General features: G+C 35.5%; 1 protein-coding gene across 1 annotated transcript; it reads left to right on the top strand.

The window, feature by feature from the left end:
- The first annotated feature begins 6,587 nt into the window (after positions 1–6,587).
- Spaca1 (sperm acrosome associated 1) lies at positions 6,588–24,236 on the top strand. The gene is made up of 7 exons (XM_047557186.1): positions 6,588–6,834; positions 12,338–12,394; positions 17,327–17,428; positions 18,140–18,246; positions 19,055–19,190; positions 23,404–23,524; positions 24,080–24,236. The coding sequence occupies exons 1-7, from the start codon at positions 6,588–6,590 to the stop codon at positions 24,234–24,236; spliced, it is 927 nt and encodes a 308-aa protein (XP_047413142.1).
- The last annotated feature ends 244 nt before the right edge of the window (positions 24,237–24,480 follow it).

The following is a 24,480-nucleotide window of genomic DNA, read 5'->3' as shown; positions in this document are numbered from 1 at the left end:
ATGCAATGGACTACTACACACTAATATAAAAGAATAAACTAGTAACATACATAGGACAACATATATCAATCTCAAAATAATCTTGCTGAGTGAAGGAATCCAGACACAGGAGAATATATGCTGTATGATTCTGTTTACACAACTCTAAATTAATACAATTAATCCATTAGTGACAGAAAGAGATCAGTGGTTCTTAGGAGAAAGGGGTGAGCAAACTTCCTGGGGTGATGGCCGTATCCATTGTCCTTGATTGATGATGTTTCATAGGTGTACACTTACATGTCAAAACTTCCCAAAATGTATACGTTTAGGTATGTGCAATTTCTTGTATGACAATATATCTCAATAATGCTGCTATAAAAAAATAGGTAGATCAATGGTACAGAATAGAGGACATGGACACAAATCTAAATAAATACAATTTTCTCATACTAGACAAAGGTGCCAAAAATATGCAATGGAGAAAAGATAGCCTCTTCAACAAATGGTGCTGGGAAAACTGGAAAACCATATGCAACAGAATGAAATTAAACCCCTATCTCTCACCCTGCACAAAACTCAACTCAAAATGGATCAAGAACCTTGGAATCAGACCAGAGACCCTTCAACTTATAGAAGAAAAAGTAGGTCCAAATCTTCAACATGTCAGCTTAGGATCAGACTTCCTTAACAGGACTCCCATAGCACAAGAAATAAATCAATAACTGGGATAGATTCAAACTAAAAAGCTTTCTCTCAGCAAAGGAAACTATCAGTAATGTGAAGAAAGAACCTATGGAGTGGGAGAAAATCTTTGCCACTCATACTTCAGATAGAGCACTAATTTCCAGAATATATAAAGAACTCAAAAAACTCTACACCAAGAATATAAATAATCCGATCAACAAATGGGCTAAGGAAATGAACAGACACTTCACAGAAGAAGATGTACAAGCAATCAACAGACATATGAAAAAATGTCCAACATCTTTAGTAATAAGAGAAATGCAAATCAAAACTACACTAAGATTCCATCTCACCCCAATTAGAATGGCGATCATCAAGAATACAAGCAACAATAGGTGTTGGCAAGGATGTGGGGAAAAAGGTACACTTATACATTGCTGGTGGGGTTGGAAATTTGTGCAGCCACTCTGGAAAGCTTTCCTCAGAAAGCTTGGAATGGAACCACCATTTGACCCAGCTATCCCACTCCTTGGCCTATACCCAAAGGACTTAAAATCAGCATACTACAGAGATACAGCTACATCAATATTCATTGCTGCTCAATTCACCATAGCCAGATTGTGGAACCAACCTAGATGTCCTTCAGTTGATGAATGGATAAAGAAACTGTGGTATATATATGTATATATAATGGATTATTACTCCACCATGAAGAATGATAAAATTATGGCATTAGCAGGCAAATGGATGAAATTGGAGAATATCATGCTAAGTGAGATAAGCCAATCTCAAAAAACCAAAGGAGGAATGATCTCGCTGATAAGTGGATGATGACACATAATGAGGGGTAGGAGGGGTTAGTGTTAGTGTTAGGGTTAGGGTTAGGGTTAGGGAGGAGGTAAGAATGGAGGAAGGAAGGACTGTATAGAGGGAAAAGAGGGGTGGGAGGGATGGGGGGGAAGGGAAAAAATAACAGAATGAATCAAACATTACCCTATGTAAATTTATGATTACACAAATGGTATGCCTTTACTCCATGTACAAACAGAGAAACAACATGTATCCCATTTGTTTACAATAAAAAAATTAAAAAGTCTCGTTTGGAGACAAAAACCTTTATTTGCATCTCAAAGCACCCAGAATATTTTAAGGTAAGTATGAGTTTGGGGAAGCACACGGCTTTTCTTTCTACGTACATCTGAAGCACTCTTCCTCAAAATGCCCATCTTGTGCTCTTAGCCAGTTGAAAGTGAAATGGAAATCTGAGGTTATTTTAGGTGCTTATGATGTTTAGTGGTCCCAGGGAAGATTTCCTAAAGCCTAAAGATATCCAGTTCTTTGATTCTCAACCTACATGTGGGAAAAGATAACTGGGCCTAAATACATCAAAAGATAGTATACTTTTATATAAGCATGTTATTAATATATATCCTGAACTGTGTGAGTTGTCACAGTCTGTAGGGTTAGATGGTGGTGGTGGCAGGAAGTAGAATTAGAATTAGAAGGAAAGTTACAAAGAAGCTGGAGATTTCAGGATAAACCAAGTTCAGAAATTAGGATAGCAGTAGGCTTGTTTCCTGAGAATTTGTGTTTAGAAAGCAGGGTGAGGGGCACACCTATTTTGGAGGAATCAGATGAATGAAAGAAGAAAGCAGTCAAGTTGGGTTTGGAGTGGGCGTGGGTAAAGGAGTACTGGAATGGGACTGTGTTCCTTAGTAACCAAGGAAAATAAGAGTACATATTTGGTATGCTTACCATGAACTTAAAAGTAAAATAAGCAAAAATTAGGATCATAAAAATTTCAGGGGAAACCCAATGATCTGCATAAATTCTAAAATTCTGTTTTATCTATCAATCTGGGCACATGTAGCTGAGTGAGGCTGGGCACTTATAACCTGAATAACCACAGATAGGGTACCTTATTCAAACTGAGAAAATATGGTTTACACCACCCTGTGAATAAAAGACTTTGAGAGTGCTATGTGCCTTCTATCAAAACTCATGCACAATGTGATATTTATTGCTGTCACAAAATGCTGACCACATTTCTCTAGAATATTATTTAATTTTGATGGCTTTTCAACTCTTCCTATTAAAATAGGAAGTTTAATAGAAAGAGAGTTTAATATGTTTTTTCCTTAACACTTTGTATATTCTTATTACCCTAAGAATGCCTGCACAGAGGAGGGCCTTTGTGGGCAGCTGCATTAGATGAGAAAATAAAGGGGTAGGAGAGGCTGGGGCTGGAATAAGAGCAAGAAGCTACTGACCATAAAATGGATTAAGAGGATGTACTATGACTCGTTGAAACCACTGTTCCTACATTCAAAAAACCTGGAGGTTTCCTATTTTCTATCACAAAATTCCTCCAATGTGTAGCAATATGGTTTTAACTGACAGAGAATGGATGGACAGAGAAGACCCAACTGTGTTAAGGGTGCAAAAAAAGGAGAGATGAGAGGAGGAGGAGGAGGAGGAGGGGGAGGAGGAGGAGGAGGAGTGGGAAGAGGAGGAGGGGGGGGAGGAGGAGGAGGAAGAAGAAACCGGAGAAATCCTGCTCCTGAGATCTAACTCCAAGAAGAAAAATTATTTTTCTCTAAAATGTGGATGTATCACAAAAGTATTGTGAGAGCCTTCTCTATGGTGAATGACTATGGGGAATACTTTTGACCAGGTTAAGAGTATTAAAACCAAAATAAGTTTTCTCTCCTGGACAGATATTTCCACAAATACTGCTGTAAAGTTTCTAATATTAGAATGGTACTTAGAATGCTTTATTAACTGCACATACACATGTAGCATGTGTCAATGGTTTCATCTTCTGATTTTTCTATGTGTGCAGTCCACTGGATATTGCCATTTGACTTCTGTTGATACTTCTAACTAAACCCAATTAACCAAAACATCTACTGACTTTTCCAGTTCCCTTCATTTGCTCCTCTCCCTCATCTCACTAAGGCAGTTACTCCACTTTATCAGTCCTTCCTTCATAATTTCTCTCACATTCATTTCTTTTTAAATTTTCATGGTAATCTTATAATCAGGCCTTGATTATCTTGTGTGTGTATCATAAAACCTTCAAACTAGCCTTCCTTTTTAGAGCATGGGGTCCTCTAGAGTGGGTACAGTGGAGACAGGGGAAAGGGATGACTTTGCTGCATCTAGGTATGCCAAGTGAGCTCGAGCAAGATCAGCTCAGGAATGAGGGGATGGGATGTGTGGAATGGCTCTCCTCCCAGCCTCTGAGAAACTGGAAGGGGGCAGAGATACTTAGTGTCTGGAGGGAAAAGTGAGCAGAGCTAACTAGTGGGGTGGGTCAGGGCTGCATATTGAGGATTGAGGCTGTAATTCTTGTTCCTTGGTATCCCCAGGTCAGAGCAGGGTTAAACCCTTTGGACACTCTGGCTAAAAATTTACCTTTCACTTACTGTGGCTTCATGTAGACACTATATGTTTCTTGAAGACAGATACTATGTTTTTCCTTATACAAGAACAAAATTTGTATACAAGCCACACATTTGTGATTTTTATACTGTAGATATAATTCTATTTCATTATTTCAGAGTCATATATTTCAGTTCCCCTTTAAGATCCATTTGGATGCCTTTTGGAGCTGCTTATATATTAGGGCATTAAGTTTCCTTGAATTCATCTGTATTCTTTAGGGTTTATGGAACTTCCTCTACTCAAAAGGGGTATTATCTTTAGGAATACAGGCCCTAAAATTGATTTTGAAACATCCAGTAATTTGCCCGTGACAATAATTTAGATCTTCCTTTTAAAGTTTATGTTTGAAAGCATGACTTTTTTTCTTATTCTTATCAGCATTCAAAAGATTATTTTTATTCTTGCCAAGAATCAAAAAACTCCCCTTAATGTCCCTCATGATCTTGTCAGGTGCTTTATGGTTTTTGAATTTCTAAAAAATATCCTGAGACTTTTTACCAATATCAATTCAAACTTTAATGCTAATCATTTTTTTTTTTGCAGTTCTTATCTTTTCAATACTACAGGCCTTTGTGAGAGAAAAAACATAAATAAAATGTCTACTTTTGCTTCACACAATCTACTTTTGTTACAAATAAATGGCCCTTAAGAATCTCCATTACCATCTTACTTGTTACTCTGCTGAGACTGGATGTACAAATGCTCCAAAGGCCAGAGTTTATGCCTCAGGTTCACTTTGTGGTGTGACTGTCCATCCTGTGTATCATAGGAATTTAAACACTGAGCCTCAAAGGATTACGCCCTCTGTCTTTTCAAAAACAATCATAAAAATCACAAGCTACCACATTGAAATCAAATTGGAAATAACAAAATTAAAAAATGTCAATGCTAACTTGTTTTTAGTTCCTGAACTCTTGCCTCCCAATCACTCCACTAAATACATATTCATTGTTAATTTTGCATTATAAGAATCACTGAGGATTGAATGAGCAGTCAGCAGATCTGGATGTGAGATCCAGCTTTGCAAATAATTTGTTGAACAATCTTGGGTCTGTCATAATCTCTCCAGCTCTTAATCTCATTTAATAATAAGAGGTTTGGAGTGTTTAGATGATATCTAAGTTTGTTTGACTCAATTCTATGTTCTATTCCTAAAGAAGAAATCTGAATTAATTAGACCATTGAAATTCACACTGTCAATAGAAGGAACTTAACTAAATTTCATTTCTTTCTATAACATAATTGGACATATTGATACTGAATAAGGCAGTGGGGAGTTATATGTAAGCTCTAAGATTTTCTACCGATTCAGGTGGAAATGCCAAGGTATTAAGGTATTCTTGCTTCTAGACTGATGCAACCTTAGTAGAAGACATAATTCCTTTTTGGTAAAAAGAGAGTCTTGGTTTAAATTAACATACAGATTAATGGAAAATTTGTCAGAGAGTAGCATCCCAGGGCTCCATCCTTCACCCGTTGCACTTTGAACAGTTTTGACAGTGACCTGAAGGAGATATATTTTCCAAATCAAACTTGGGAAGGACATTTAATGTGTTAAGACAACAGAATTAATAATCAGGAGCATTCTAGAAAAAAATCTCTCAATGAGGCAAAAAACAAATAGCAACAATCAAACAAAAAACAAAACAAACAATCCCGCCCCCCCCAACCCCAAACCGAGAAGATGGAAATTATCAGGAATGAAGGTTAAGTCCCAAGCCTCACATTTGGTAACCAACTTATCAGATATCACTCCCCACCCACCACCCCAAAAAAAGGATTGGAGACCAAATAGCTTGAAAACTTGCATGAGTACCTACCTCCTCACCCCCTCATTCCAGTCTAACTCAAGTTCTACACGGAGCTGATGGTGCTGCACAAAATCTTAAAACATGAATATGAGCTTGCATGGCAGTCATAATGGTGCACAAATCAAAGAAAAGAAATGCTCCCCTCTATTTCCTACAAAGCAAACCTCACCTGCAGCTACGTATCTAGTTTAGAGCATCATACTTAATAAGGCTGTGGCAAATCCTTCTTGATACGTCGTCCCTAGTTGGTTATTTTGGATAGATAATTTTTGCAGCCAAGTCACATGAATAGTACTTGAGGGTCTAAGGAGTCCAGTTTGAAAAGAGTAAACGTAGGAAGCACGCAAAGGGAATGTCTTAGAAGCAAGCAAGCAAGCAAGCAAAGCTGTGAGAAGAGGCTGGCGGGAAAGTACCCTGCGCCCCCGCGTCCCCGCACCCAACGCAGGTGCCCTGCTGCACCCGCACGGCTCTTCGCGGTTCCAGGCATCTGCCCGGGCGCGGCCCCACAGGGGATGGCGGTGACGAGCCGTGACGACTCAATGGTTGCCTGGGCGCGACGCAGGGGTTCGTAGTGGAGCGCGGCGTGGCAGGTCTTTTCGAAGCCCCTCTCCTCTGGAGCCGGGGCTGTGAGTGTGCATTGGGCGGCCGTCGGGGCCGGGAACCATGAGCCCCGGGGGCGCGGGCTGCTCCGCAGGGCTGCTACTGACAGTCGGCTGGTTGCTCCTGGCGGGCCTCCAGTCCTCCTGTGGGACCAACGTCACCGCCATCCAGGATCCCAGCTTGTCCCGCGAGGGCGAGGGGGAAAGCGAGAGCGAGGGCGACAATGATAACGAGGAGGACACCACCACGGACAACAACGAAAGCGAAGTGGTGGAGAACGAGGCCACCCTGCCCGAGACCGAGGAAGCTGGTGAGAGCAGGATGCTCCTTGCTGGGGGCGCAGAGGCACCTGTTGAGGGCAAAGGCTGACTCTGCCTAGGGAACCATAATTACCGTGCTACCATCTGTAGAGCTTTCTTGCAAACATCTGCCCTGCGTTTATCCCATTTTGTGCATCTTATGGCCTTGAAGAAGGATGTGCTGTTTGTCCAAGGCTACAGCAAGATAAACAAATAAACATATGTAGAACTGCTACAGAAATAGTTTTAAATATTGCTTTTGAGAAAGAAAAACATTTTTTTTTTAATGGTGTAGGTAGCCTTCCACCAAGGGGAATCTTGGTTTTGACTCTTCTTGCAGTCATTTCCCCTTCCCATTGTAGTTTTAGTTGTTGTTTTTAAAGTTCAAATTGCTTGTAGCCCTTTTTCTTTCCACATTTGCCCCTGGAAGGGGAACTCAGTGGAATTCGTGATTCCCTTTACTGTAACACATCTCAGTAGCCTACAAACTGCCCGTGTATGCACCATGTCACCTTTGTGCGGCCTCGACCACAGAGCATTTTCACACTGTGGTAGTGTTTTATTTGTATATTTAACTTCAACAAAAGAATGGTGACAGTAGAAAACATCTTTCAGGGGATCCAACTAATGACATTGTTAGATGATAACGTGTTAACCAAGGGAGAATGAGTCTGCGCTTGGTACATAAATTTGCCTCATACTGCTGGCTCATTAAGTAATAAAACTTGACAAGCTGTTGTACATGTTATATTGATTAGTAACTCACATGCTGGTAGGTAAAAGGTCAGTTGCAGGTTTGCAGTCTTCAAAAGGATGATTCCTTTCTCCCATAAATGACCCAGCTGAAATTCTTTTAGTGTCCTTCGCATTCTTCTGTCTCCTCAGTCTGTAAGTACAGAGTGGGTGCTGTGTCTATCAACCTTTCTTTTATTTCCCAATGACAGATAGTGACCCTCAGCATGGAAAGAAATTGACTATCTGAGGTTAATAGTGGGATTCAGACTCGAACTGCCTTGATTACATTATAGAGCTTGAAAAGGTCCTTGACTTTGAAAATGTGAAAAAGGAAGATGGCTAGAGAAGAAAAGCATCTGTTCTAAAGCAGCATAGCTATTGCTTCATTCTATACTTTAAAGAAATTGAGTGAACAATTTTAGTATTGTTCATCCCTAGTGAAGGGATGCTTCTAACTGTAAAGTGATAAGTATTATTAGGTTAAACTCAGGTGATGAAGTTGCAATGCCTTAATTCAAATTCAATTGTAGGTAAGTTATTCTCTCAGTGTCTCAGTTTCTTCATCTGTTGACTTTCTGTGGACTTCATGCATGGGTTTTTTCTCTGGGGAGATTGCGAATTGGGAACTGTAAACAACCAGAAAATGTTCAGGACTGTTGTCAAAATTTGCATAGCCCTTCTAATTCTAGTGGACCAGTAAAACCAGGCATCACCATTACTCTCTAGTGGACTATTATTTTTTCACTTTTAAATAATTTTACAGGGGCTGGGGAGATAGCTCAGTCAGTAGAGTGCTTGCCTTGCATGAACAAGGCCCTGGGTTTGATCCCCAGCACTGCAAAATAATAATAATAGTAATAATAATAATAATAATAATAATTTTACAAATAATTTCCAAAAGTAAGAATAAAGGATTAGTGAAAACAACTTTGTTAGAAATTTTAATAAGAATGTAAACACACCAAAACCCAAAATTTTATTCTATACATCCTAGTTTTGATGGAAAAAAAGCGTAACTTGGCAAAGTAATTTGAATAAAACTAAATGTTCAAACTGTTAAGCATGAACCTGTAACATAGTCCATCATGTAAATACTGATTACAAATTTCAAGTACATCTCTCATAAAATCTGGGTTATCATTACTCTGGTTCTTTTTGCACTTATATTGTCAAAACGATACTTTTGAAAACTTTGAAGGTACATATTTTGTTGAAGAGAAGAATGTTATCCTTTTGCTGCATAATTGCAGAACACTTTCATTTTCAGTTCATAAACATTAATTGAAATAATTAATTCAAGGAGTTTTATTCATTTCTAATCCATATATTTTCTTTCAGTCACCTTTATATACACACATTTCATCATAGTTTGTCCATTTTCAAGTCTTGTCAAGTAAATCTTTGTTCATAAACATCATGAAAAAGAAAATAATACTGTCCACATCCTTTTAGAAAATGGTTATTGTCACAAAATATTTCAAGATCAAATCTTTCCTATCAAAAGATATAACTGGATGAGAATACCATATATTCTTTCATCCTTAGAAATACAATACTCACTCCTTGTAAAAAAAAATTTATCCAGCACGGTCACCTAAGATACCATCATCTTTCACTGAGATTCTGTTTATACAATCATACAATCAATTTCACCATCACCATTTCCATCTAAAGTTCTTTTTTGTTCATCTTCTGACTCATTTAATAATTTTGAAATGTTTTTCTCCATCAATTTCTTCTCTGTCATAATGGGAAAAAAATGAAAAATCCTGAAGTCTCTTTTATTTAATGAAAACCAGAAATAACCTATAAGGGGGGTGTCTCTAGACTTTTTCCATATATTCCTGAGAGGTTACATGATGCTTTGGGCAAAGCAATAAGAAAACAGACTGATGTAATAGCTATGGTTTGCTTCATAATTACATCATGTTTTTAGGCAATGCCAATCCTTCTTCAATTTTATTATTTTAGCCTTTTAAAAATAGTTGCAAATAATTAATGAGAAATGATGAAATAACATCATTACAGATGATAAAATAAAATGTTTCAAAATAAAGGAAAACCACAAAGATTAGGTTTGTATCCTTATGCCTTTTATCCTTTTATATACCTTTAAATCTATATCTATATGTATATATATATATATTTATTTATTTATTTGTCTTAGATTTATAAAAGGGTCCAATAAGCCAGGCACAGTGGCACATGCCTGTAATCCCAGCAGTTTAGGAGGCTGAGGCAGGAGGAGCACAAGTTCAAAGTCAGACTCAGCAACTTAGTGAGGCCCCAGGGAGTCTTAGTCTCAAAATTAAAAATAAAAAAGGCTGGGGATGTGGGATGTGTCTCAGTGGCTGAGTGACCCAGGGTTTAGTCCCTAGTACCAAAAAAAAAAAAAAAAAAAAAAAATTTCAATAAACCTACATAATAACTGCAATATCAAAAATACACTATTTTCTTTCTCTTTATTCCAAGAAAGAAAATAAATCACAAAATATCAACTTTACGAATCATCTCTCAAAAAAGAAACTCAAAGATTACAATTGTGCCTGGATGATGTATACCGAAAGTTACAGTGTTGTCCAGAACTAAAGGGAATAATGTGGGATCTGGTCAGAAAAATAAAAGCAGGATCATTACCTGTATCATTGTGGATGCAGGTTTTATCAGTATAGTATAAGGCCCAGGAGACTTTTGGAGAAGCCTCACCACATTCTTGCCTCTTATCAAACTGTTGAATTCTGTTCTTTTTTTTTTTTTAACCTTTTCTTCTATCAAATTAAGACAATCCATACAATATTTCTGACAGTTAACTTTTAAGCTGTCTATATAGGACTTTATATTTTCCTAAGGTTTCCTTTTCCATTTGCCCCTTCTTCCACCCTGTCATTTTTAGATACAGATTTACCTTGAAACATATATGCTATCCTTCCTAGCTTTGCAGAATTCTAGATTCAGTCAGCATGATATCAGGGTTCTTTTTCAGGTCATTAATAAAAATATTTAACAGGACAGAGCCCTGTGACACATGGCTTCTACTACATTCTAGCCAACTGACTAATTAGCATCTGTGCATTATACCATTTTAACCAGTTATACATGAAACTTTGTTGACATTCAGATCATATTTTCCCTTTTTATTCATCGGTATATAATGGGAAACTTTTTCAAATGTCACTCAGAAGTCCAGATACATATAATTCCCCTGGCTCACCATTGTAGTATTCCTACACACACAAACACACACACACACACACTCACACACACACAAATTCCCTAAAGTGACAAAATGGACATTCAATACATCAAAGAACTTTAAAGCTGAAAGGGATTATAGAGGCTATCTGATTCAATCTCCTCATTCTTTTCCTCTAAGGAAGCTCAAGTTAGAAGAAATTAAATAATTTCTCAAAGCAGCATAGGTAGTAAAGTAGTAGATCTAATCGAGTAATGGGTTGTGTAAAGAAGCTGTAAGTAGTCCAGTACTCATTCCTTACCTATGTTTTCTATGCTCAGGACTTAGATTTTTAACTTATCCCTTATAATGTGCCAGTTGAAAGTATTTAAGCATTCCAAGCATTAAAATATCAGTTCAAATTAACCAGTCATGATAGTCTATATCATTTATTTAACAAATTCAATAATTGATTTACTTATATGTATTGAGTACCTACTGTATTCAAAGTACTGTATTTGATGCTTGTGAGTACAGAATGAAATGTCTATGGAACTATTGAGGTTTTACAATAATCAAAATAGGAAAAAATCAAATTATATGACATTAATAACTATACCATGAGTTTAATTTGGGTAATTATGACATCTTAAGCATGTTTATAGTGCTAAACAATTTATGGAATGATTTTGTACACATTATCTTATTTAATTCCTACAACATCAAATAAGGTAGAGTCTCCTTTCCAAATTTAGCAAGGGTTAACTAGGTCTGACAGAATTAATTTGCTCAAACTCAAAGAGCTTATTAGTGATAGAAGCAGCTTTTTGGATTTGAAGTTCAGTGCAATTTTCCATGTGATTTGTTGTCCTGAGATACGTTGCCTTTTATAAATTTTTTCTAATACCTCATTTTGTTTTTTTATAGAGAGATTTCAGTCTTAATCTGAGCTATAAAGAATTGGTTATATAAGATATTTAGTGGAATTCATGCCAAATTCTTCTAAATGATTAGAAAAAGAACGTGATTTAGAACCAAGAATTTTTAGCTTCTCAAAGTTATATGCTCCTTAATTATCCTGCTAAAGAAAGCATTGAAATATGTTCTTAGAATATTGAAATTTTTCATTTTAATCTGGAAAATGAGTAAAACCAATCGATCACATAATTTTAATGAATAGTAGGCATAAAGATTTTGGATGAAAATTATACACTTGTGAGTTTTTAAAAATAGAGAATAGAAAAATTGTCCTTATTTCTTATAATTCTAAGACCTTTTTATATTTTTGTGACTTTCAAAAGAATTTTAACTCACTGTGCATTAACTGATTGAAAAAACCTTAAGTTATATATGTTTTAAATACAAACCTTCTTTGCAGGTTATTTCCTTAGTTTCATGAACTTCTTTAAAAGTTCAGGCTTCTTTTGATTTAGAAAATAGTAGATACATGAGAAATGGTTTTACTTCTCTGGTTTAATAGAAAAAATTTTTTAATAACTTGCTATCCATATGATAAGTATTTGTATCCCCCATCCCCAAGTAAGAGGTTTTCCACTTAGAAAAGTCTTCATATGATTAACTACTGTATCTTTATGCTTTATATTTAGTTCCGAATAAAACAATAGTCAAAGAAGTCGAATTTGGAATGTGCACGGTCACGTGTGGTAAGTAGAAAAGAGTAGGCAAATAATCCAATTTTGCGGGGAGGGAAGGTAAAGACAGATAATGTGGTAATTGTTTACTTGTAATTTGTGTACTTTCATTCATCTCTCATTGCTTTCTATGTCTAACAACTATAATTTACACACAACACTCAGCTGATTGCTTCAAAAGGCAAGATATTTCCAGTTTGCAACCCCTAAGTTTTATTTTAAGCTAACTCCCTATTATTTTTTTGGCACATAAACTGTCTTCACCAAAGTGAAATTTTCTCCATTTCACAGATGTTCAGAAGATGAGAGATTTTCCAATGCATCTCACAGATGTCTTCCCACATAATGTGTTGGCAAATCTATCAAGAAATATGCTTATTTGTAATTGTCTATTCCAATTTCTCCAATTTGTACGTCACGTCTTGGGGAAAAAAAGTATTGGCTTTGTGGGGAAGAGGATGTTAAAGAATGAGACTTATTTTGATCATTCCATGGACAGAAATTGGACAAAAAATCTCTTACATGGGGGTAGGATTAAGGCTAAATATGCTATTATAGGTCAGTGTTTCTCAAACATCCATTCCAAGTGCCTAAAGGGCTTATTAAAACAGATTGTGGGGCCTACTCAATAGTTTCTAACTCTCTAGATCTGTGAATGGGCCTAAGAATTTGCATTTTAACCAATTGACAATGAAGCTGAGCCTGATAGCTAAAGGACCATCCTTTAATTTTTTCTAGATATTTTCATTTGCACATTATAATTATACATAATATTGGAGTTTACTATTTCATATTTGTACATACATACAATAAAACAATATAATTTGATCAACTTCAGTCCCTAGTACCTCCCCATTTCCTCTTTTCTTCCTTCCTCCTGGTCCCTTTCCTCTGTTTTTCTGTTTCATGAGATTCTCCCCCAACCCACACCTTTATTTTTTTCTTTCTAGTTTCTACACAGAAGAGAAAAAAAAAGAACTCTTGATTTTATGAGTTTGGCTTATTTCGCTTAACATAATGCCCTCAAGTTCCACCCATTTTCCTGCAAATGACATAGTTTCATTCTTGATGGCTAAATAGAGGACTATCCTTTGATAACACTGCCATAAACTAGGGTACAGAGAAACATTAGATGATTCACAATGAAATTAAGTTATCCAAAGTAGTCTGCTTTAGAAGGGTAAGAAGGGTATGAAGAGGGTAAGAAGACAGAAAAATTTATGTGGCTCTTGATCAGAATTTTTGGGAGCAAACTATTGGTCAAAAATTATATTTGAATTATTTTTATTTGAGGTAGAGTTTTTAAAAATTATGGTAAATATATACTCAAAATAAAAGTTACTGTATTAACTATTTTTAAGTGTAAAATTTAGTGGCCTTAAGCATATTCATATTGTTGTACAACCATCACCACTATCCATCTTGAACTTTTTTAGCACCACAAACTGAAATTCCACACCCATTAAACTCAAACTCTCCACTCCTTCCAGTTCCTGGCAACCACTATTCTTTCAATCTCTAAAGGTGATTTTAAACCAGGTTTTTACCATAACTTTATATAAGTCAGAGTCAAAATGAGGGGAATCTATGTAATAAACCTGTGATTACTCATTTGTAGTTTATATCTTTCTTTTGCTGCTTGCTTGAAATTTTTCACAGGTAAAAAAATTATTTTTATGACAGCTCCAGTAATTAATGTTGCTTTTTTTTTAATTAAAGGCATGCTTTAGAAATTGTATATTGAATTGTATATCCAATCAAAAATTGATTTTTTGTTATGTTAATTTTTTTGGTCTATTATATATTAGGCATTGTTATAGGTCCTAGGGATAAACAGTGAAAACCAACAAAAGAAAACAAAACTCTTTGTCTTCAAAGAATGTATATTTTAGTAGGAAAAGACAGACAAATAATATGTTAAAGATATGCCACATGTAATATGTTCTAAAGAAAAAATAAACCAAAAATGTAATATTTCGGTTATAAAATGTTAAAAATATTTTCAGTTTATAACTACATAGAAAAGAGAAAGGTTTTAATGAAAATGCTATTTAACTCCTAAAAATTATTTTAGCACTCAAAAACTTTTTTCTTACATTTTGGCAGGTTTTTAGGTGTTACCTGGAAAATTGCATACCTACATATATCTCAATGAGCTGTATTTTGCTAAATAAATATGTAAAATATCTGCTTGGAAAATATTTATGCATTTCAGAATAAGATTGTGCCTCTAAAGAGGCGCACCTATCATAAATTCATGTGGAGCCATACTAAAGCCATTCTCAGCCACCTCTTTCAATTAATTTGTTTATTTATTTTGCCTTTACTAGGAATTGAACCCAAAGTTTCATACGTGCTGGGCAAGTGCTCTACTACTAAGCTACATCTCCAGCCTTATTAATTAATTAATTAATTAATTAATTAATTTTAAAAAGATGGTATCACTAAATTGCTGAGACTGGCCTTGGATTTGTGATCCTCTTGCCTCAGCCTTCCAAGATTCTGGGATTACAGGCATGTACCACTGTGTCTGGCTCAACTCCCTCCTAATCAAAAGACAGCTTTTGCCTTCTAACCTCCTGTCCTATAGAAGTCCTCTTTCTTGCTACTCAGTATGGTCCACAGAATGGCTTAAACGTACTCAAGACAGACTGAATCAGAATTTGCGTTTTAGTAAGACCGCCATGTGATTTGCATGTATTCTTAAATTTGAGAAGCACTGTTTGTTGTAAGACACCTCTCATCTTTAGCTTTTCTATACCTTCAAAATGGGTTTATGATTAACACCTTGTAGTGGTTGCAAGAGGGAATCTGGTAGACAAGAAAATCAAGGTCTATTCCTTAACTGTCATAAGCCAATCTTATCACTGGATGTATTCAGCAATGTTGCCGATCCAGAATTTATCATCTCCCTCAATTATGACAATTAAAGACTGACTCAGTAGAGCTGTAGGATTGTTAATAAAGATTTGATTTCCTGTAACAAAAAGTATCTTGTTGGAAATGGAGATTTTGTTATTAATAGTTTATTCTGTCTATATTTAATACAGACTATCAATCTAAATATTTAAAAAAATCATTTATGGTAAAATATGATTTTGGATTTTTCTCCAGAAGTTCAGTGCCCCCACTCTGAAAAGTTCCATAGTCACATAAGTTTGGAGAATTCTGTGTACTACTGTATGTCATCAAACCTGATTTTATTGGCTGTAAGAAGCACATTTTATGTATTCTAAAAAGGAAAAATGCTGCCATGCCACAATTATATTAATATATTCTTATTTCAAAGATGTTAAAATGTAAAATCTTTGCATCTTAGATCAATGAGAATTGATCATAATAGTACATTAATTTATTTGTATATTAGAAGTTTCCAAAAACTTCTGTAGTAAAGATATCACATGAAAAGAGAGCCTACAGAATGGGAGGACATTTTTATCCGCTGCTCCTCTGACAGGGGATTAATATCCAGAACAGGTAAAGAACTAAAAACACCTAACACCCAACAAACAAACAAACAATAAATAACCCAGTCAATAAACCAGCAAAGGAACTACACAGACATTTCTCAAAAGAAGACACCCAAAGGGTCAACAATTATATGAAAAAATGTTCAACATCACTCTCAATCAGGGCAATACAAATCAAAACTGCATTGAGATTTCATCTCACACCAGTCAGAATGCCAATTATTAAGAAAACAATAAATGCTGACAAGGATGTGAGGAAAAAGTACACTGTACATTGTTGGTAGAACTGCAGATTAGTACAACCACTCTGGAAAGCAGTGTGGATATTTCTCAAAACACTAGGAATAGAACCACCATATGACCCAGCTATTCAGTTTCTTGGTGTTTACCCAAAAGAACTAAAATCAACCTACTGTAGTGATATAGCCACCTTGATGTTTACAGCAGCACAATTCACAATAGCCAAATAATGTAATCAGCTCAGGGTATCCATCAACAGGTGAATGCATAAAGAAAATGTGGTATAGATATACAATGGAGTTTTACTCAGTTATAAAGAAGAATAAAATTGTGGCATATTCTGGTAAATGGATGGAAATGGAGAACATTGTGCAAAGTCAGTCTTAGAAAATCAAGATTGGGAAAGTTTCTATCATATGTGGAAGCTAGAGCAAAATAAGGGAAAGAAGGAGGGGGAAATTGGATATTATAAAGATATAGGCAAGATCCGTGGAATAGAAGATGATCAAAAGGGAGGGAGGAGGGAACATAAAAAGGGGAGGAAAAATGGAATGAATTTAACAAAATCATGTTATGCACATATATAAATACACCACATGGAATTTCACCTTTACATAGAAGTAGAAAGAATCAATCAAAAATAAGTAAATGAGAGAAAGGAAGATCAGTAGAGTAGAGGAAGTAGTATATGGAGGGAAAGGAGGGGAGGGAAAAGCTGAGGAACAGGGAGTGAAATAAAATTCCATGCATGTGTAATTTTGTCAGAATGAACCCAACTACTATGTATAGCTATAATGGGCTAATAGAAAAGGAAAAGAAAAAAGAGGTCCCTTTCATTTTACTTAATGTACCATTTTCAAATGCATATATGATTGTAGAATAACTAGTGTTTTATGTAATTAATTTGAGAAAATACTATTTTTTGAAATTATTCAGAACAAGGAGCCACAGAAAATTCTAAACATTATCATTGTGAGTTTAGGAGTTAAATTTCTGAAATTAAGAAAAAAGTCTAGGAGCTGAGGAGATAGCTCAGTCAGTAGAGTGCTTGCCTTGCAACACAAGGCTCTGGGTTTGATCCCCAGCACCGGAAAAAAAAAAAAAAAAAAAAAAAAAAGGCTGAATAAGTAAATAGATGGAAGCAAGAAAAGAGAAGCTAGACCTGGGTGAGAAAGTAAATACCTTCTTCAATTAGTTTTTTTCCTTAACATTTGCCCATTTCTTTCTACCTAAGGTGTTGGTGTTAGAGAAGTTATATTAACAAATGGATGCCCTGGAGGCGAATCCAAGTGTATTGTTCGAGTGGAAGAATGCCGTGGACCAACAGATTGTGGCTGTAAGTATTGGAGGGTGACAGAGGGGAAGAGTTGACTCTGGGGACATATCCTTAATCTTAGATTGCCACTGAGTGCAAGGAAACGGTCAAGGGGTACGTTGAAAGGAAATCATCAAAATTTAATTTTCACATCTCAAGACACTTATAACTGTGAGTAACTTTCTGCTTTGGCTTTACATTTTTCAGTGATGTCTAAAATTTAACAGATATATTGTCCGCAGTACACTGGAACTTCTATATTTGGGGTCTGTGGTTGAATCTGTCCTCAAGTGGAACACTTTTGATGTTTTGGTCATGGCATTTTATCGGTGGGTTGGTAAACCTTAAATTGGGAACTTTGAGGTCTGTTCTGCATCCAATTATGCTATTCTGACATTTCAATATCTCTAATGAGGTTTCCTAACCAGTAAATTGGAAGCCACTAACAGACCTCAAAGTTCAGTGTAACAGATCACTGATTGCCCTTACTTCTTCTCCAGAATCTATTCTGCATTAAAAAAAGAGAGACAAGGTGTCTTTTTTTTCAGTGACTTTATCATTGCCTTCATCACTCCCCTACCCCACTATATTCCAGCTTCCAATTATAAGATTTGATAACTTGCAGCATCTAACTGATTCTTTAAAACTGGGAGTGACTTAAAAGTAATGTTGTATGTAAAGCAAGTTGTAATGCCCAATAGTATTTATGCATTTAATTTTTCTTTTGTTCAGGGGGTAAACCAATTTCAGAAAGTCTTGAAAGTGTTAGACTGGCATGTGTTCATACTTCTCCTGTAAATCGTTTCAAATATATGTGGAAACTTCTAAGGCCAGACCAAGTAAGTAATGAACATATGTCATCTGGTGCTTGCTAGTAAGTGATAACATTTGTATCCCAGTTCAGATAACTCTCAGAAAACTCTTTAAAATCAGTTTGCAAAAGAGAAGTTAAAAATCATGCAACTTTATTATTATTGGACTTCAAAATTTTTCACTGTTGAGTGAGATTTAAGACATTCTATATGTCTTAAAGTCAACTATAAATAGAACTTTAAAACATTCACTTTATATAAACTGTTCTATTTTGGAAATGAGGGTTTCATTGATTTATATAGGAAGTTGTATATTAATGACAGTAGCTAACACTAATTAAAGAATTTTACCAAGAAACGAGGATTCAACCCAGAGTAGTTTAACTACTGAGTCACAACCCTTTGCATTTTTTTTTATTTTGAGACAGGTTTTCGCTAAATTGCCTAGGGTCTTACTAAGTTGCTGAGGCTGACCTCCAACTTTCGATTCTTCTGCCTCAACCTCCCGAGTAGCTGGGACTACAGATGTGCACCAACACACCTGGTCAGAATCTCTTCTTCAGTATATAACAACCCTATGGTTGCTATACCATTGTATAGATAACTAACTGATGTGTACAGGATAACTTGTCTACAGTCACACAGGCAGGAAGTGGTAGCATTGAGAGCTGAAGTCTGGATTTTCTGACTACAAAATCCACATGCACAATTAATTAACATACTGGACTTAGAGAGTCAGTGACTCTTGTTTTTTTGAATGAAATAAATGGTTTTCTGACCTTAAGTGAAGAACATTGATACTTTGTTTGGGTTTTGTTTTGTTTTGTTTTACTAGCAACCTGTTATACTTGGAAATGATTCAGCAATCCTGGAAGTACAAAGAGATGTTCACCCCTTGGCTTTCCAGTGCGATACCTTGGATAATTCTGAACTAGTAGCATCTGTTAAATTCACAGTCTATACAACAAATGGTAAGTGCCTAGCAAAATTTTGGTTTGCTTATATCTCATACTTCAAAAAGCATCAAAATCACCTGGAAAGCTTGGTAAGACACAAGTCTCTATCCAGCCCCAACTTAGAGCTTCTTTTTGAGTAGGTGATGCTGTTGCTGCTGGTGACTATACTGAGTATCACTGGTTTATATAATTGAAGCTTTTCTACCAACTAATACTTAACTTCTTTTTCACAATGTAAAGTCAAATGTGGCTCACTTTGGGAAACTGGTCTTTAATGACTAGTCTTTTAACTTGAAATATATTCTTGCATCTACTTCCATCATAAACGCGAAAGTGGATTAATGGAATTCTCAAGAATGTTTATAAAACTGTTGGCACAGAAAAATAATAAAATTAAGAAACATGAAGTCAGAGCACTTTTTTAAAAAAATCCATTCGAAGAAAATGTTTTTTGAGAATGCAATAATTTAGTTCTCAAAATATATCACAAAAGGCAAATCTTGTTCTGAATGTACTTTTCCATGTTATAAATTGTTTCCCTTGTAAGATGGATCTGCATGTATGTCCTTTCGGTTTAATGTATGATGTCTTCTTTATCCAGGTTATCATTTCCTTTTGTGTAGTTGCTCTTAACCATTTATAATGTTATCATTTTTGTTAGGGGCATGGGGGATTTGGTCACAAGTTCTTTTGAGAATCCAATCAAGGCTCTGGATCTTCTTAAGAGAAAAAATGTCCAATATACAAACATGGAAAAGTTATATGTAATTTTAAGAGAGTTTGTGGATTTCTCAAAGCTACTTTTGAAGCCCAGGTAAATGGCTTCTGCTTTTGTTTAGAGATACCACATAGTGTAATGTGGTATCTTTATTCAAATGAAAACAGGGCAAAGTGTTTTGGGGGTGATTCTAAAAAATAAACTATTTACTATTTAAACTTCTTTTGATGTGCTATTTAGCAACTTAAAAAATTCATGGTTAAAGCTAATAACACTAAAAAAATAATTTCAATAAAGTACCAAAGAAAGACAAAACAGGAGCAAAGCATCAAGCTAAAAAATATCTCAGCTAGCCTTAGTTTATGATATTATAAGTGCAACTGGACCATTCTTGGCCTTTGTGTGCACTTACTGGGCCCTGGGAGGACTGGTAAGTAGTTTGTAGTTCAAACTCCTCACTCTCCACGTTCTCTTGGCTAATGTTGCAAGGTAGTACATACTCCTCTCATGATTAGAAAGGAGAATGCAATTTGCTAGGGTGTAAGCTAAGGACAGGTACACAGACCTCAAAATACCTGTCCTTTATTGAGGCAAAGTTGACTTCTTTCTCTTGTAGAGCCCGGGGTGGTGTAGCTTTGTCGTCTTAGTACATGCACACTATTGGATTCTTTCAAAAATGACAATTGGGTATACCACTGCAATAGACCCTTTTGACTGGACATCACAGAAATGTCCACACAACATTGTATTGGCTTCCATTTTTATATATCACCTTTTTTCACTCCCAGAAGAGTTGTCTTTCATATATAGGCATTGTTATGAGTTAAATTGTGTGCCCTCCTCCCAGAAAAGAGACTTTGGGGTCCTGCCTTTCCAGTACTCAGAATGTGGCCATTTTTGGAAATAGCATCAACACAGATGTAATTAGTTAAGATGAGATCCTAGTAGAGTAGGATGGACTTTAATCCAATGTGACTGGTGTCCTTATAAGAAGGAAATTTGGAGAAGGGAAAGAGACAGAGACAGAGAGAGGAGGGGAAAGGCAGAAGAATGCCATGTGAAGACATAGACATAGGAGCAGACGGGCACATGAAAACAGAGACAGAGACTGGATGTGTGCTACCACAGACCAAGAAACGTCGGGCTACCGGAAGCTGGAAGGGGCAGCAAACGATCCTCCCCTAGATCCTTCAGAGGGATCATGCTCTTACATCACATCCCCTGCCTTATGTTGTGCTTCCAGAACTATGAAACAATAAATTTCTGTTGTTTTTAAGTCACCTAGTTTGTGGTGCTTTGTTATGGTGTCCCTAGGACATTACACATAAGCTTCGTTTATATCTAAAGAGTGAGAGTATTGAAATTGGACCTATTTTTCATTAGAAAATTTCAACCTTTTAAAAAATTTAGATGTAAAAACGGCCTAGGTAACTCTGGAGAGACTACTGTTGTAATGAACTAAAATCTTTATACGCTTCACTTTCCACCCTCTCCTGGCTAATGTTGAAGGGTAGTACAGAAATTGAAACTAATTTTTGCATTTCTCCACAAAGGTGTCTTTTACGTTAAAAAAAAAAAAAACACTTCTGTATATCTAAAATTATTTCAAGATAAAAAAGACTTTTAAATCCATCAAAATAGGAATACAAACATGGATATAATTTCTTGATTATACATGGAACTCTTTAATATCATCATATTGAGTTTATACGCTAGAATTACTAGGAAAAATGGAGAGTTATAATAATCCATGGTGTTTAAAGGACAGGAAAAAAATATTCAGAAAAATAATCAATGGAGATTTCCCATAGAGGAGACTACTTCTGATTGACTGACACTTACCAAAATAAAAATATTAAAATAGTCAAAACATAATTTTTGCAAATCATTACATCTCCTTGGACCTTGCTTTACTTAACTGTATAAAATTATATTTGGGTCTGATGGTCTCTATGGTCCTTTTCAGCATTATTTTTTTAATGATTCTAGAATTTGGGGAATAGAAAGAGCCATAAGAAAGCAATTTAATTCACAAAACAAGTTATCCTTGATATAAATTGACTTTTCAACAGTTTCCACTGTTGAAAGCAGTGGTGTAGCAGTGTTCCCACACATTCTATAAACCAGCTTTGTTTCTTTAATAGCCTGATTTTGAAGAAAGAGTAGACAGATATGGGAGAGAAGGCTTAATTTAAGAGTGGTGTGTGGATATTTGTATAGAAAACAATGAGCCTCAACCTCAATTTTATACCATATATTAAAAATTAGAGAGTTATCATAATCCTAAGCATAAAAATTAAACCCATAAAGCTTTAAGAAGAAAACATTGGAGGAAATTTGCATGATTTGTAGTAGGAAAAGGTTTCTTAGACAAGACTCACAGAATGACTACCGTAAAAGGAAATATTGAATGTAGTAAGACTTCATTAAAATTTAAAAACTTAAGCTCACTTAAAAAAAATCACTTGGAAAATGAATAGCCAAGCCAAAATCTGGGAGAAACTCACAACACGTATATAGCCAATATAATCAGTTTGAGAAAATCTTCACCAGCTCTTAGAAGACTAAGTATACATCTACCCTACAACTCAGCAATTCCACTCTTAGTTATCCAACAGAAGTGAAAATATATATTCACAAAATGACTTCTACAAGAATGTTCACAGGACTTTATAATAACCTTCAAACATTTCATCGGTGGCAAGATAAATAAATTGTAGTATTACTCTGAATAAAAAAGAGAAAAAGTAATTATATATTAACAGTGTTGGTGAATCTCTAAAACACTTGTGCTGAGTGAAGAAAGCTTTACACAAAAAAGCACAAAGCTAATGATAGGCCACTTGCAGAATGTGCCCATTCACAGGGAGTTCTAGAAAAGGCGGAACTAATTTTGGTGGGAAACAAGATCAAATCCAACACTGGTTGCTTCTGGAGGCTGGGACAGGAATTAACCTGGGAGGGGCTCAAGGGAACTTTCTGGGATATGGGAACATCTTCATCTTGATCAGCATTTGATTACATATGTGTGTTTGCCATTGCCAAATCTAAGCAAATGTACATTTAAGATCTTTATGCAATTCATTATACATGTATTTTACCTCAAAGAAAAAATAAAAGCAAATTTTGAATTCTAGCTAATGATAGGTCACTTGTAGAATTTGGGGGAAATTGTGCAGATGTCTGCTAGTTATATTAGACTACATGAAAATATAAGTTAATGGATTAATAGTGAATGGATGAATGAATGGATGGAGGAAACAGTAAAATATTAATGGGACTATCTAGGTGGTGGTAATCTAGGTGTCTGTTGTTATATTCTTTCAACTTTTTTGTATGTTTGAACATGCATATTTTGAACATGCACAACAAGGTCAGGTTAACAATTTTCTTTCTACTAATTCTTTTTGTATTTTCCTACAGTTGTTTTTCAAATATAAAATTTCCATTTAGATTTTAATTTCCTTCTTTGTTTCCAGTAGAAATAATCATCAGGTGTGTTTTCTTTAGAATTGCAGATGAGAAGATCAAGCAGACCAGACACTGATGCAGTCCTAGTTTTTGTGCTGACCATAGGAGTCATTATCTGTGTGTTTGTGATCTTCGTATTGATCTTCATAATTATTAATTGGTAGGCGAATGACCAGGATGCATTGTCACCTTTGATTAACATCCTCCTCATCTCCCCCTCCCTCATCTAGTGAATTGTAAAATCCTGACCATGATATCTCTGGCACGTGTCTTGAAACTGTCCAGCTCCCGTCATTCCTCCTGTGACAATGCTAGCTCAGGCTACCCCATCTCTTATGTGGATACTTTTAAAAATGATCTCATGACTTGTTTCCCTAGCCATGAGAGAGCATTTAAATGCAATTATTAGGATTTTACAAAGCAATTGCTTAAAAATTTATTTAATGAATATTTGTGTTATCCAGTTGTATTTCTCACAACTTTAAAACTTGATTATTGTAATCTACCAATTCATTTATATAAAAATATGTATAATATCTCTATAAGCATTATACCCTGGTAAGTCCAAGCATTCATCTATTAGCTCAATGCATTACAAACTAAAATTGAATAGTGAATAAAAGGAACATCTATATAGAGAAAATGTAAAAAACATTAAGTCTTTGTTTTCACTTCATATTGTGGTTTTTGTTTTCATTTTTGTTTTTTCCCCTAGGGCAGCAGTGAAAGCTTTCTGGGGGGCGAAAGCCTCTACAACTGAGATACACTCAGAGCTGAGTTCTATGAGATACAAAGACTCCACTTCTCTTGATCAGTCACCAACAGAAATACCTGGACATGAAGATGATGCTTTAAGTGAATGGAATGAATGATGTGTGGATGACATATGACAAAAAAGGATATTAGAGCATATCAGATTCATTATTATAAAAATAAAATATATACTGAACTACTTTAATAATGTTGCAACAAATTTACCACAGTCTGGAACTAATTCAATGTGAGGATAGGCTGTTTAATCAGTGGCACAGTTAATCTGTGGTACAGTTATCAAAATTTACTTTTAATTTGTTCTCAAAATTTACCACGTCAGGTAATATCTTTGGGGACATTTAT

The sequence above is a fragment of the Sciurus carolinensis genome, chromosome 7, assembly GCF_902686445.1.
Source record: "Sciurus carolinensis chromosome 7, mSciCar1.2, whole genome shotgun sequence".
NCBI classification, from domain to species: Eukaryota; Metazoa; Chordata; class Mammalia; order Rodentia; family Sciuridae; genus Sciurus; species Sciurus carolinensis.
The sequence above is the reverse complement of the archived record's forward strand: the minus strand, read 5'-3'. Positions and strand labels throughout refer to the sequence as shown.

Bases quoted from the DNA above. Each gene is read 5' to 3' on its own strand.
- Spaca1 (XM_047557186.1), top strand. From the start codon at position 6,588: ATGAGCCCCGGGGGCGCGGGCTGCTCCGCAGGGCTGCTACTGACAGTC. The intron at 17,429-18,139 runs GTAAGTATTGGA...TCTTTTGTTCAG, and splicing joins TGGACCAACAGATTGTGGCT to GGGGTAAACCAATTTCAGAA. The intron at 19,191-23,403 runs GTAAGTGCCTAG...TGTTTTCTTTAG, and splicing joins CACAGTCTATACAACAAATG to AATTGCAGATGAGAAGATCA.